We start from the raw sequence: 14,782 nt of genomic DNA on the forward strand, positions 1-14,782 counted from the left end.
GGCGAATCACTCTAGAAACTCACCTTGGTTCTTGTGACCATGCAGGAGCCTCTCACTGATTTTAATGGGTAATCTTGGTACACACTGAAAGCAGCAGGTTGAAGATAGAAAACTTGAATTCTTTTCCCAGCTTGTGATCGTAAGGTAGTTTGTGGTTTTGACATCTGCTAAATACAGAAGAAAAATCAGGTGTGAAGTGAGTTCAAAAACACTCTTCCCAAATGTGTCTCAATATCTATGGCTACAAAGAGCTAAGTATTTTATTACTGAAGACTTAGTTATGCTGGTTTTGAGAGCAACTCCATATCTTCTTTCACTTTGATTCTCTGGGGAATACTGTGGTGAAAAAATGGATCTTACAGCAGATACAGAAGGTGTCAATAGTGAGAGTCTTCCTGATTTTCCTTGGGAGAGTTCCTGACCTTTGTCCAGAACCTAAGTGTGCCTGTAGAAAACACTTTATATCCTGGTCCATTAAAACCATATCGTGGTTTTGTTCACTTTCCTCTTGGAGACTAACAAAATTCTTGGCAGGCCTTGGGCAGTATTTAGAGTGTTGTAAATCAGTAACAAAGACTCAGAAATGAATTTACTAGAGAAAGAAAAGCCAAAGCAAGTTGCAATTTGTAAGTGTAATAAGCCTTATTTCTTGGAGCCTTCTTTAAAGGAGCATCTCTCAACTAGTTGAGAATATTTCACTGAATCCTAGTATTGCCAGCCCCAAGCATCCAAAAATCACAACAGAGTGGCTGAAAAATCAGTTTCGATTGTCAGTCATGGCACTTTAGTTTTTTATGTCTTCTGGTATTCAGCCTCCAGAGTCTGCATTTCCAAGCTCTTTACAGCCACGAGGGCTAGATTCCACTGTCCCTCTCCACAGATTAAAACTGGGATTTTTTACAAAATCACATGGGTCCAGACAGGACACTCATGTTATTGTGAGAAGTTATTCCATTGGAAGGGAGCTGCACAGCCTAGCAGTCTAAACAAAGGACTAAGAGCCAGGATTGTCTCCATTTTATGTTTGGCTCTAATGCCAACTTCCGCTCTGATCTTTGCAGTTCAGTACTGTTGTAAAATAAGCTTAATGATGATTGCTTACCACCCCTATCCACATCAGTGGAAATGTAAGGATTAATCAGAATTAATCAGGTAGTGCTACATTCTGTCACCCTGCTCATGTTGAGTAGACCCCTAGGAAACAGTGATAAAACTCACTCCCCTTGCTGCCAAAAGGGGAAAAATCTTGTTAAAATATTTAGCCCTTTAAAAATGATGATCTATATTTAGTGAGAATGGATCAGAATAGTTAAAACCAAAAGACATTTGTAAGTCTCAAAAAACACTCCTACCTGTAAGTTAGTATCTTATAACAACACATTTTATATCTTTAAGCTTGAGAACGGACATGAAGTGGTTAATCAATGCCACACTCCAGTGAAGTAGGAAGGTCAGTATTAGTGCCTCATATTTTACAAAGAGAGAGGTGAGGTAAATCAGCAGTCAAGCCAGGACCAGAGCTCAGGAATTCAGGAGCCTGCCCAGCATCCCTTGTCCCATCCCAGAGGGCATTCTGTCTATGGGCAGTGCAGTGATAAAGTCATTTCTTAAAACCAAATCAGGAGGAATGTGTTTGGTAACACTATGTACTGGTCCCTGCAGTGCACCAACCCCATCAATACAATATAAGTAGAATATGACTTTTTACAGGATAAAAAAGTACCTGCCACTTTGAGAATAAGCTAATTTTGTTCTGTTAAAGATATCGCTTGATTGCATATAACTATATACAATGAATGCTTTGGAGCAGTCAATTGGTCAAGTCAAACCATGTCCATACTGTGGGGGAAAGAACACTGAAAGCCTCTTCAGTACCCTGTGACCAGCATCAGGGATGATAAGCTTTACAATTCTACTTGAAAAAAGATTTTTTTGTTCATTTTAAAATACTGTACGTGATTCATGAAGCCCTTGAAACTACAGAAAAGTGAAACCATTGAGGCCACACAGATTAATCAAAGCCCTTTTCAACAGCTGTGGTAGAGATAGCCTTATCTAGAACTTGTTCCTCTCTAGCAGCCTGCTCAGATAGGTTTGATTTAAGTAGTTGCTTATATCCATTAGAAAAGGGAGATTATTGGAAGTGTATATACTTTTAAAGAAGTCAGCAAATACCTGATTAATAGCTATGGAATCTGTAATTACAGCACCGTCAGAAGCCCAAATGTTCTCAATAAATCTAGTCTCATCTGGCTTTCTTAGCTGCTGGGAGAGGTATCAGCTTGATTTAGCCCCCATTCACATAGTTCCACATTATTAAACCTTTGAGAATACTCAGGTTTTAATGGATTGAGAGTTTCATTCTTGTCTAGTTTGGAATAGACATCCTAAGATACTATTGTCCTTGTGGAAAATAGGTGGAGAGACTAGGACTGGCTTTGTTTTCTCCTTTTTTTCCTTTAATTCACCTTTTTCACAATTCAGTTTCTCCATTTTTAGGCACCGAGTTTGTGGAACATGTTCATATTTCTAAGGCTGCTGTTTTGCTGGCTAAAATGGCTTAATAGTTTAAGGACTAAGCAGGGGCATAATCCAAGTGGGAACATCAATATCCATCTGACCAAATTCTTTTACACCAGGAACTACTACTAGAGCTAATGAGAGTCTGGAAATTAAGTACATTCAGGACTTGATCCACATTTTTAAATGTGTTTTGGGCACTTTGGGGTGAAAGTTTCTCTTTTAGCGTAGGATATTAGAAATGCAGAGCCACCCGTTAGGGGGGCTGGTATAGTGATGTGGTCAGAACCTTCCCTCTAGGTATGCACGTCATCTCTGTCAAGTTGTTCAGGAGCCCAGGGACTTGCCTTTTAAACTGTGCAGTAGCAAGGCACACAGGTACTCCTTGACCATTGATTGTTACCTTGAATTCCCACTGTTTGCTGAAGCCATGGGGTTAAGAAAAAGCTTTTCAGTATCAACCTAAATTTTAGAAGAGGACATTACTGAGCAAGAGCTGTACTTAGAGTGGCAGTGGATTTGTTTTGTAGTAATTGTCTTGAAGTCAGGCTTTAGTAAAAAGCAGGCCATTTTATTTTATGTAGAATTCATGAACAGTCCATTACCAAATCACTTCAGGGACTGGTGGGAGATGGAAACAATTTAGAATAAAACATTTCCAGGATCACCAGCTGAGCATAGAAAGGTTCAAATTAAGAACTGTTAATAAGATATCACATAGCAATGTGGATCTTTTCTTGAATTGTCTGTCCCCAGAAGCTTAGCTTTGCTCAATTATATTTAATAACAACACAGCCTCACTAGCCTCAACAAAGCATCATTTTTTTAATACACATTGTGCAATCTGAAGTAGAAAACGCATCGATGGCTTAAGTTCACACACACTTTAGCAAATCCAAACAGAATAGTTTCTATAATATAATTACTAAATCAGCATTATGTTGCTCAAGTTACAACATGGCATTTCATGACACGCTGGTTGCTGACATAAAGCAAGTTGTACAAATGGGATGCTCTCTGCTGCAAATATTTGAATCCCACCAATGGGTTTGAAGCCAGTCACTGAAAGAAAAGGAAATGATGTAATCATTGAAGGTACAGATCCTGTCCTGTTTTGCAGTGGTGGTGCTGGAGAGCTTTCAGAGAGCTTTCTTCCTCAGCATACCTATCTGGTAGTATCTCTTACCTCTAAATAACCTCTCATAAGGTGTGGTGGCATCACAAAAACCCAGGGATGGCAAATCTTCCAACTTGATGGTATGGGTATATTATCATGACCATGTATCAGAGATCCAATGATGTCAGCAATGTGAACCTGACCAGTGACTTTATAAAAGAGCAAACATACTCTTGAAAATCCTACTTTAAATGTCCTTGGTGACAAATGAGGGACCAGATATATTTAATACAGAAACAGAGCAATTTCTAAATAGATTTTTCTTGTACCATTTTTTCAAGAGACGTCAGCAGCTTTTTAACAAGGTTATGAACATTTCATCAGGAAGCACAGTGAACAAACAAAAAAATTAGCCTGTTAGAAATGAAAATGTATAATTAACTTTCCATAGAGTTGAAGCCTCAGTGAAGCAGAAGCATTGTACATTTATCAAAAGAACTTAAAACCCCCAAGAATTTAATAACTTACGTGTCTGATCAGAGTTTGTTCTCTCCAGGCAGCTGCTTGATTGCTGCACATGAATACCACAGAAGAGGAAAAAAAAAATCTTTTCTAGGCTATGCAGGAACAGCAGCGATCTTATGGTGTAGGTGGAAATTGGCAACCTTAAATTTCATATCATTTGGGGGAGTTGTTTCTAAAATTGGAGCACTGTCCATAATTGCAAACTCATTAAGAACTGGAGCACTGTTCCAACTCTATCAGCAGCTTGCTAGACATGGGTGTTGTACTGTCTGGTTCTGGAACATCTGACAGCGCCTTGGAATTCACACGTTTATTTTCCCCCCCCCAAAGTATCTTTTCAGTCCTGCAACACATTTCCTTTGTTCTTCTGAATGCTTAGCTTTTCTCCCATGTAGGGTTAGCATAGCTAAACATATTGTAATTCTTCAATGCAGTCCTGACACAAAATAACTTGCGCACCTCAAATAAATGAAGGGTGTTGTACTTTCACGATTAGCAATCTTCCTCTGAATTCTTCCAGAGTCCACATTTTTGGAAGGGTGTTTCAGATTAATGACAGAATACTATCTTCCTTTACACTCTCTCCCCCTCTCTGTCTTTCTCATAATAGAGAAGTACAAAATGTATCCAGATGGCTTGCTTCAGTTGTTAACAAGATTTTTCTGGTGATGGTTCCTAACATCACTGTCTCCATTTCAGGATACAACTGGAGAAGGCTTGCAAAAGACTGATTTGTCTGGGGGAAGGTTCATCAATTCTCCATCCTTGGAAGTATTCAAGAGCAGGGTGGACAGACACTTGACTGGGATAGTTTAATTAGGGATAATCCTGCTTTGAGCAGTGTCTGGATTAGGTGACCTCATCAGGCCCTTTCCAGTCCTACTTTCCTATGAACCTGTGAGCTCCCTCTGAGTCCTCTACTTGGTACATTCTTGCCATATGCAGCAGTATCCACAGTGGCCATTTTCTTACTGATGGTGCATTGTTGATTATTTTAAATACACAAAATTTAGAAGTTCCTTGCTGGATTCTTCTAAAGAAGGTGACATTCTTAATGAAAAGCATTTGACAGCATTCATAATTTTTAATTCTGAATGTCAGTAGCTCTGTTGACTTCCAAGCAGTGAAATGAACAAGAGGTACATTAGTGGAGACAGAAATAGAAGCCATTGTCTCAAAGAAGACAAAGTTTAATACATAAATTATTGATTTTGGATGAAAACTGACATTTATTGCTTTGTAATATTTATAAACTGGGATTATCCTTCCTCTCCCTTCTCAGAAAGAACATTTGGGAGATGCCTCATTCATGATCTGGGCAGTGAAAACAGACTATAAAGGTTTTTTACAGCCTTCATCTACCTGGTGGAAAGCAGTCTTCCTCCCCTTCATGAAATCTAATCTTAACTTGTGTTTGTTGGGTTATCTAGCTTTCCCTGAATACTTGCTTGTATGTAACCATGCCAGACAGACTAATGCGTACAGGTAAACTTCAGGGGTGTGTGAAGCAGGCAGCATTTGATTTGGATTCAGCCGGATTCGGGGAAGTGATTTGATTCGCTGATTCAGATCACTGTCCTGATTTGATTTGGCAGAATCTGAAGATTCGATTCTGATTCGGAGAATCAGCGATTTGGCCATGGACACAGCTTTTAAATGTTTTTTCTTCATACCCTGAGGTACCAGGTGTGGCTCGTGAACACTGAGATGGTGGGACAGATGGAGCGTACCACAGGGGGCCCCCACATGCTTGGTGGTGGACCCCCCTGTGCCCCCAGCTTGATGATTGGCCATGGGGGGTCCCGGGTGGACCCAGGAGGCACCAGTCACTGAGCCAAAGGGGTCCCCCGTGCACTCCATGGTGGACCCAGAAGTGGACAGGAAGTGCTTCCGGTCCACTTCTGGGTTCGCCGCCGAGCACGCTCGGAACCCCCCTGCACTCCTGTGGGATGCTCCATCTTCCCCACCATCTCAGCATTCACAACCTGCCTGGTACCTCGAGGTATGTAGAAAAAACGTATAAAGCTGTATCTATGTCTGAGTCGTCAAATCTCTCTGAATCTCTGCAATTCAATTTGGAGAGATTAAAGGGTCTCCTGGTTCGATTCAGATTCAGAGATTTGGCTGCCGAATTGGGCTGAATCTCTGCTGAATTGAATCAGAGACCATAGCTTCACGCAGCCCTAGTAAACTCTGCAAATATCCATGCATAATGTATGTCCCTTAAATTCAGTTCTTTACTATAATGTTTTCCATACAGACAGGACTCCAGATCTGATAGCAAGTTTTTTTGTAGGAAGGAACTTCTCTGAGGACTGTTTAAGAAGTACCCCAAGTGGTTGAGCATCTGGCCGCTGTCCCTTTGTTATTTCTCTGATCCCTTAATAGGGCAGGACAATTTCTTACCATTCTTCCCATTTACCTATAAAAGACTGTTTTCTCAAGATCCCACATATTCTCCTGAATCACCCCTTTCTGACTTCCTCCATAAACGTTACAGTCACATATGAGTCCTCCACAGTTTCTTATTAAATCTCCATTGTATGTTTTCTAAACCTATTGAACATTTATTTTTTTTAGATAATGTTTTAGCAGTCACTTTTCTTGCATCAGATTCACTATGTCATTCTTTGGAAGGTGGAAGCAAAAAAAAAAAAAAAGCTAAAAAAAAAAGCTCATTGTTGGCTTTTAATTGCTAAATCAGCAGCACCCACTCCAGAGGCCATCTGCTCTTTGTTTCTGTTAACAATCCTGCCTTCCCATTTCTATTGTTTTCACTGGAGGTATCAAGCTGAATGCAAAATTGTGAGTACAGTTCACTTTAAAGGAATTTAGCTCACAATTATGCACCTGCATTTTGAAACCAGACTGAAAGTCTGAATGCAGTACAAAAATCAGTATGAAAAATGGAAGAAATCTAGGTCTTCAATTCTTCCTTTTCCAACCACTGCCCATCCAAATATGAAGCAACGTATGCAGGGAATTAGTCAACAAATTTACTGTACAGATCATTTTAATTGGTATAGTACCAAGACATAACAATGTGTAAAAAATACATAAATAAATGAGACCAATAAAATGGAAGCAAATGAACAGCTTGAATCAATGTAACAGCACAGGAGCTGCAGGACTGGGGGATTTGCTTAGTTTCTTGCATTTGAACTTGATAGAACTTAGTCTCAGCAAAGAATCATTGCAGCATGGCCACTTACCCCTCAGATGGTCTCCTCCATAATTTTTTCAGAGTGAGATTGATACAAGATGGGCTGTGCCCATCTGCACAGGAACACTTAGTGTCAGGGTGCAAAATGGTCGACTAATTTATTAATCTTCCCAGGACAAGCAAGCTAAAAAGATGCTGGCTGAAGATCTTGGAATATCTTGCTAACACTTTCAAATTGTTACTTCAGTTAAGTTCTCTTATAATCTAGCTCAAGACTCTCCTCGTGGAGAGTACAGCACCATAATGCCTTAGTTTATTAATTCGTATGGAGCACACCAACATAGTGTTTGGCATTTAACTTTTATTTCATTACGACGATATATAAATAAGAGTCACTCATATGGTAGCCTGTGAAATTAATGCCTGCTGGGTCATATTCTTTGTACCCAACATCTTGTATCTTACTCTAATGGCAGTGAAGCAAAAGTCTGCTAAAAGATCTGCTGGGAAGTGGTTCTGACAGAGTGAATTCAAAGTGAAGACTTATTCTGTGTTAAAAGATCTCTTTGGAGAAAGAAGGCACCATCTCAAGACAGGAAGAGAAATTCTGTCTTCAGTGGCTCCTATGCAACAATAACGAGGGGGAGAGTGCATGGCTGTAATGAAGTCAGAGTTTGGTCTGAGTTTTTATTATTTTAGTGGTAATTTTTCTTTCATTTCTTGGCACTTGTTTAATGAAGAGGCAGATGTAGTCTGATAAATAGTGGTTCCCGATTGCACAATTGTCCCTGATTGCAGCACATTGGTTGTTTTTGACCCTACAGAGCAGCAGCAATGAGCTACTGTACAGTAGTGGCAGCATCACAGTTAGTGCCTGATGATGCTACGTCGCTTTAGCAACGAGCCATGTCGCCATAGCTCATCGCTATGGTGACGTAGCATCTTGTGTAGATGTGCCCAGCGCGTGGGAAACTAGGTTCTCAAGCTACTGGCTTGTTGTGTGACCTTAAGCAATTCCATTCACTTTTCTCAATTATCCTATCAGTGAAACGGGGAATCCTTGTAAAGCGCTTTGAAATCTACAATGAAAAGGACAGTGAAGACAAGTTAACTTGAATTATTATAATCTAGTTGCATCTACAGTCAGGGGAAGATGCATGATTGAGTGGTGGATTTCTTTTTTTTTGGACAAGAACTGCAAATAGAGGAAGTTGAACGTGTACCAGATAGACTGCTGACAATCCATTCTTGTTAAGGGAAATCTATTTTTTTCTGCAACAAGCAAGATAAAACTGAAAAGTCTTGGATTCACAATACTAAGTGAAAATATTAGGTTGGAGGAAAAACAAGGGAGGAACATATATAATTTCATGCTTTAGCTGCTACTTGACAAATAGGAAATGTATGAACTGCAGAAAACTTGGAAAATGGCCAAAACTGTGATATATTTAAGCTGCTTACAACATGCAATTAGTAGGGACCTACTTAATTTGTGATTTCACAGAAACAGCGAAATCCACAACTTCCCACAAAATCAACTCAGACAAATAAAATAAAATGCTAGCTCCCCAGTGGGAGCCATCAGTCCTTACTGCCATTGCAGCCTGCCCAGGAGAGGAAGGTGCTGGCTGGCAGGGTGGCATGAACAGCAGCCAGCAGCAACAATAGTGGCTGCCTCCTCCCCCTGGGGCTTTTCTGCCAATCAGCAGCAAGGAGCAGGGCCACACAAAGGGTAGCCAGCAGCCCAGATGGCGGCCACCCCCTCATCCATCCTCCTTCTTGGGGTCTCTGCCAATTAGTGGTAAGGGGCAGAGCTGCTGGGAAATGCTCGCGAAATTGGCTCTTTGTACTACAACCAAGCCACAAAAATTCCTTTTTCTGGCCATGAGTTAAGTAGGTCCCTAGCAATTAGATTAACATTTGCTGAATTTGCTTTTGAAATTACACACAGAAAGTAAAAATGAGCAGGGAACAACTTTACATGGATGAGACTTCCACATTTATTTTTCTTCCATGTGCATAGAAAATGGCAGTGGAGTAATCTATGAAAGAGGCAGGGAATGGGAGTGGTGTACTTTGTGCTTCAAAATTACACTGTTATTTTAAAAACCAAAAATGATATATTTTTTTCAATTTATAACAGTTCCTTGGATTTTCTTTGTCTGTTTCTAGATGTCATCTTTTCTAATCGGTCTTAAAATGACACAATTCATTACAAATGATGGCACTTTTAACCAATGTTGCATTTCCATATTTACACCAACAGAAAAAATGTACAAGACGTAATAGCATACAATCATGACATGTAGTAATAGCAATAAAACAAGGGCATCCATTTTATTTTTTCTGTACAAACTTTCAGAGCAAGACTTTTATTCACATTAAAAAAAATCAGCTTTAATTTGATCTGATCTACACATTTCCCAAATTCATGTTCCTCAATTCTCAAACCTTTCATCACATCGCCCACACCTTCACCAGACTACAGGAGCTACAAGTAATTAGATCTAACATCTAAACAGAGCAAAAAGACCTCCCTTCCAATTTCTCTCACACCTTCCTGATAATTCCTTGTAAAAAGCTCTTCCTTGTGCCTTCTTTTATTTCACTTCCACATTTCATCATCAAAATAGCAAACAGGCCATTCCTTTTCTTCTCAAGCAATATTAGAAAGATAGAATGTTTCTCTGTGTAACTTTCTGGTGCTACACCCAAGAGTCAGGAGAACCTGGGTATTGTTCTGCTCTATAAGAAGGTCGTCTAGTGGAATAGAAGTCTACATAATTTGTGGTTGACTTCAGTCCGTACTGTGTTGTGTAATCAGAAGCAGCTGGAAAATGAACTCGGTCGTCAAAATATGGGTCCTCATAGCTATGTGGGGATTGCAAATATAATCTGTATGTGTCATAGTTTTTTCTGTTGGTGTCATCTTGACTGTAGTATAACTGCTGATGCTGTTGACAAAACGTACAAATAAATATTAGTATTTTATAACTGTGTTTGAAGGAAAAGATCTTTGAGTTTTTCAACTCGCTTCTGAGTCAGTTATCAGCATATGTATAATGGGCTTTCGTGTACGCATTTAGCTACCTATTATCTTCTCATGCAAAATAAGAGTTGTGTGGCTACGTTTCTGCATACTGATCTGTACAATTTTAATCTAGGGTGCCTATACATGAGCAGGCTCAGTTAATTGAGTCTGCTGGAGAGTGCTAATTACTGTGCTCCAGCAGCCTCCTGTGTCTCATGTATCAGTGTTCCCATGCTTCAAAATGGCAGTGGGGGTGCTTTACCTAAAGCTCGCTCAACAAGCTTCAGATAAAGCACCCCTGCTGCCATTTTGAAGTGCAGGGATGCTGGTACATGAAATACTCCAGGAACTTCAGTTACAGCAGTGCTAGGAGCCACTTGAATTAAAGCACCGCGCACCCCTGCCCCCCAACTCATGGAGCACATGTATAATCACCCCTAGTGTCTAACATTTGGATTTTTTTAGATCTATCATCGGTAAGCGCAACCAGTGGGATAGATAACATAGGCAGGACTTAATTTTTTAAACCACTGAGAAGAATTACCAAAGGAAAGACAAAACTATGGAAAATTTCTCTTCTACCTTAGTCTTTTTTTACCCACTGGGAATCATGGGTCTAAAAAAGAGAGAGAGAGAGGCAGCCATATTTTATTGTCAAACAGCTGGATAAGAAATTGGTTTTATGAGGCAGCTGTTTTCTAAGTAGAATATTAAAGATTTTCTGAAAGAAACTAAAACTAAAAGTCAGGAGATGAGTGTCAGCTCCAACCATAACAAGACTGAAATCAAGTGACGAAAAGACATGGAATTAAAAGGATAATAAAGTGGCAACTGATAGCTTATCTCCAGGTACAGTAACAGTCTATAAAAACAACTAACTACATGTTACAAGTGTTTTATGAGAAGTGTATATAACAGTAATAGTATCTCCCTTCAGTTTGTTAAAACAGACAGCAGTAATATAGGATGACCCTTTTTAGCAGCGTCTTTTGAAATGAGATTTCAAAAATCACCTGTAGCCGTCTATTTTGTTCTCTTGCTGGTGAAGAATAGGAACTGATGTAAATTGGTGAAGCTTTGCTGGACCCTGTAAAAAATATTTTATGGTATCAAATTTAGCAGTTATTTTTTGTATGCCCACCTTGTCAGTGTCATGATACCTACAATAAATAAAGTGGCACCTGTATATTTAGGAACTTGTCTGCACTGCTTACTCCCTCTGTGTTCATTCACAGTTGGAAGAAACCTTGGGGGTCATTTAATTCAACCACCTACATGGATGCAGGATGTGCTGGTTTTAAAACTGTCTCAGGGAGGTGCCTACCTAGTAGGGCTGTGCAAAGCTGCGGTACCTGATTCAATTTGGAGGACACTGGGCCCAATTCAGGGACTGAATCTCCAAATCTGAATTGAATTGGGAGACCAAATAAAAGCTCTGAATCGATTTGAAGCATCCAAATCAATTTCAAAAAGCCTCAGAAAAGATTCAGCTGATTTGGAGATTCAGCCATAGATTAAACAGGCAGCTGACCATGGCCTCCAGCTGGTAAGTTTGTTGGGGTTGGGGGAGGGGGGAAGGAAGGGGCAAGGGGGAGGGAGGGACTGGGACAAGCTGCCCAGCTGGGGCGGGGGGGGCATGTTACTTGGGGGGGAACGGGGGGGCAAAGGATGTGGGTGCGACAGTGCTGGGAGTGGAGGCTCTGATCTGCTGCCGCTTGCCTAGCTAGGGGGACGGGGGGCGGGATGTGGGTAGAGCTCGCTCCAGGCAGAAGGGGGCACCCGCATCCTGCACCCTCCTGCACTGGCTGGCAAGCAACAGCAGGGCAGAGCTCCCACTCCCAGTGCTGATGTACATGCAGCAGAACTGGCAGTGGGGGCTCTGCCCTGCTGCTGCCCAGAGTGAGCTGTGCCTGCATCGCACCCCCCCATACCAGCTGGGCAAGCAGAAGCAGGGCATAGGCCCCATGGCTTCCCCCACCAAGGCAGAGGCAGGCACAGCTGGAGGAGCCATGGGAAAAGCTCCCATGGCTGCCTTGCCCGGCCCAGCCTCCTGGCACTTAAAAAAAGAAAAAGAGAAAAACAAAAAAAAGCCCCATAATCACCAGCTCCGGCAGCAGGGATTGGGGCCTTTGGGTGCTCGTGGCAGAGTCCCCCTGCACAGTGTGGGGCAGTGGTGGGTAGCGGGGAATGCCCCCCCACCTGGCACCTGCGCAGCAGCTGTCGCATTGCATGAGCGGAGCATGGTTTGGTGGTGTACTGCACACTGTCTGGGAGCTGGGGCGGTTCCACGTGTGAGCTGGAGTCTGGCACTGCTCAGCCCCAGCTCACAGACAGCGCGCAGCGCCCTGCTGAGCCACACTGCACCCATGCGACGTGACAGCTGCTGTGTGGGTGCCAGGTGGTGGGGGGCAATCCCCTCTGCCCCCCACTACCCTGGCGCTGTGCAGGGGGGGCTGTGCCACAAGTGCCCAGAGGCCCCAATCACCACTGCTGCATCCGGTGAGTGCGGAGCTTTAAAAAAAAAAAAAGATCCGCACTCACTGGCTGCAGCAGCGGCGATTGCAGCCTCTGGGTGCTTGTGGCAGAGCCCCTGTGCAGCACGGGGCAGTGGAGATCGCTCCCCCCTGCTTGGCAGCTGTGCAGCAGCTGCCCCCTGGTGTAGGTGCAGTGTGGCTCAGCAGGGTGCTGTGCACTGTCTTGGAGCTGGAGTGGTTTACCTGGAGCCCGACAACACTCAGCCCCAGCTTCCAGACAGTGTGCAGCACTCTGTGGAGCCACACTACAACCACGCCATGGGGCAGCTGCCATGTGGGTGCCAGGCGGTGTAGGGGGACGATGCCTATTGCCCCCCCACTGCCTTGTGCTGCATGGGGGGGGGGCTCTGCCGCCCAGAGGTCCCAGTTGCTGCTGCTGCTGCATCTGGTGAGTGTGGGGCATTTTTTTTAAAGTGCTGGGACTAGGCTGGGGCTGAGCATGACAGTCTTGGGGGCTTCTCCCATGGCTCTCTCTGCCTGGGGAGAGGCAGGCACAGCCGGAGAAGCTGCTCAGCTGTTCCTGCCTCTCCCCGGCTAATCTGAATCACCGAATCTCTCCAAATCAGCGCTGAATCTTCTGAATCAGCCGAATTGATTCAAGACAGTGATCCAAATCTCTGAATCAAATCACTGTCCTTTGAATCGGCTGAATCTGAATCGAATACTTCCCTATTCACACAGGCCTACTATCTAGCCAGTGATATTTTCCAGGGCCTGATACTATCTGTCTACAATGTCTTACTCTCAAAATATTAAAAATATTAATGATAATACCTAAATTATTCACCTGGCACACTGTTCTAAACATAACCTAAAAGGAATGTTACATTTCTTCCTTCCCAGTAATTTCCATGGCATTTTAGGTCAAGGCTTTCCTTACGTATAACACTTAGGTGGAATGCACTCAATATTGCTATACATATTTGGCCAGGAGGCTGAAACACCTACACACCCCTGTAGCACTACAAATGAACAGCTGTTAATTGCCTACATCAGAATACCAGGACAGAACCACTGAAGTGTTAGTATTGGTTATAACAAGGCAAATGAGAAAAAACTTAAGTGCAAGTTTTTAAGCCATTATTGTTCAATTGTAGTCCTTACTCTGATGCTAACTCCATCTGTGGCTTTTCACAGATCATCCAAAATTATATTATACCTATGATTTTCAATGCAGAAATGTGTTGATATCCCATTTTAACGGGGAACACTAGCCCTGTTACCAAGAAGCAGGGTGGCCCCTTTAAATCCAGAACTTTCCAGGTGTATTTGTCCAGTTGAGCAGGGGTTAAGGATCGAGCCGTACTGGCTGGTCAGGTGACTGGAAGGGAAAGGCCAGAACCATATAAACCCTAGGTGGAGAAGGCCGGAGGCAGCAGAGAGGGGGACTCCTGATGACTATGGAAAAGCTACGGCAACCTCCTCAGGAAGAATGCGACAAACTGGGAGACAGAAGCCCAATCGCATGTAAGCAGGCAGTTTGCCTCTCTTACCTTTATTTTCTTTATATGGCCACAGGGGCCTATTGTTTACGTTCAATGTTAAGGTCAGTGGTTTGTGGCTGAGGCTATAGTGGAGGAGGAGGTCTCAATAGTACCGAGGAGCGCTGTGATAGAGAGCTCAAGAAGCCCTACCGCATTGGGGTGAAGCACTAGGGCCACAAGCCCAGAGTCACTTGAAGGGAAGCTAGGAGCTTTGAAGCTGAGTCCTAGTGGGTGGACTTAGGCGAACAGCTTTAACTATAGAGAGAGGGGCAAAGCCGGAGGGGGCCAAGGCCCAAACAGCCTGGCACCACAAGGGTGTAGTATAGAAGGGCCAGTAGGCCTGGTGTCATGAAAAGTGTGAAACGGAGGGCCATGAGCCCAAGTGGGTTACAGAGCTAGAGCTTTGGA

General features: G+C 42.7%; 1 protein-coding gene across 9 annotated transcripts in view; it reads right to left on the minus strand.

The window, feature by feature from the left end:
• Window positions 1-7,144: 7,144 nt before the first annotated feature.
• The window catches only part of PKP4 (plakophilin 4), a 275,173-nt gene continuing 267,535 nt past the window's right edge, over window positions 7,145-14,782 (minus strand). For all 9 annotated transcript variants that reach the window (XM_090045672.1, XM_090045670.1, XM_090045673.1 and 6 more), the window contains 2 exons: window positions 11,370-11,443; window positions 7,145-10,279 (listed from right to left, as the gene is read on the minus strand). In XM_090045672.1, the coding sequence (XP_089901798.1) occupies window positions 10,031-10,279; window positions 11,370-11,443 (323 nt within the window). In that variant the 3' untranslated portion in view covers window positions 7,145-10,030. The remainder of the gene's footprint in view (window positions 10,280-11,369; window positions 11,444-14,782) is intronic.

This window comes from Crocodylus siamensis, chromosome 4, assembly GCF_052110815.1.
Source record: "Crocodylus siamensis isolate JL-2025a chromosome 4, ASM5211081v1, whole genome shotgun sequence".
Lineage (NCBI taxonomy): Eukaryota > Metazoa > Chordata > Crocodylia > Crocodylidae > Crocodylus > Crocodylus siamensis.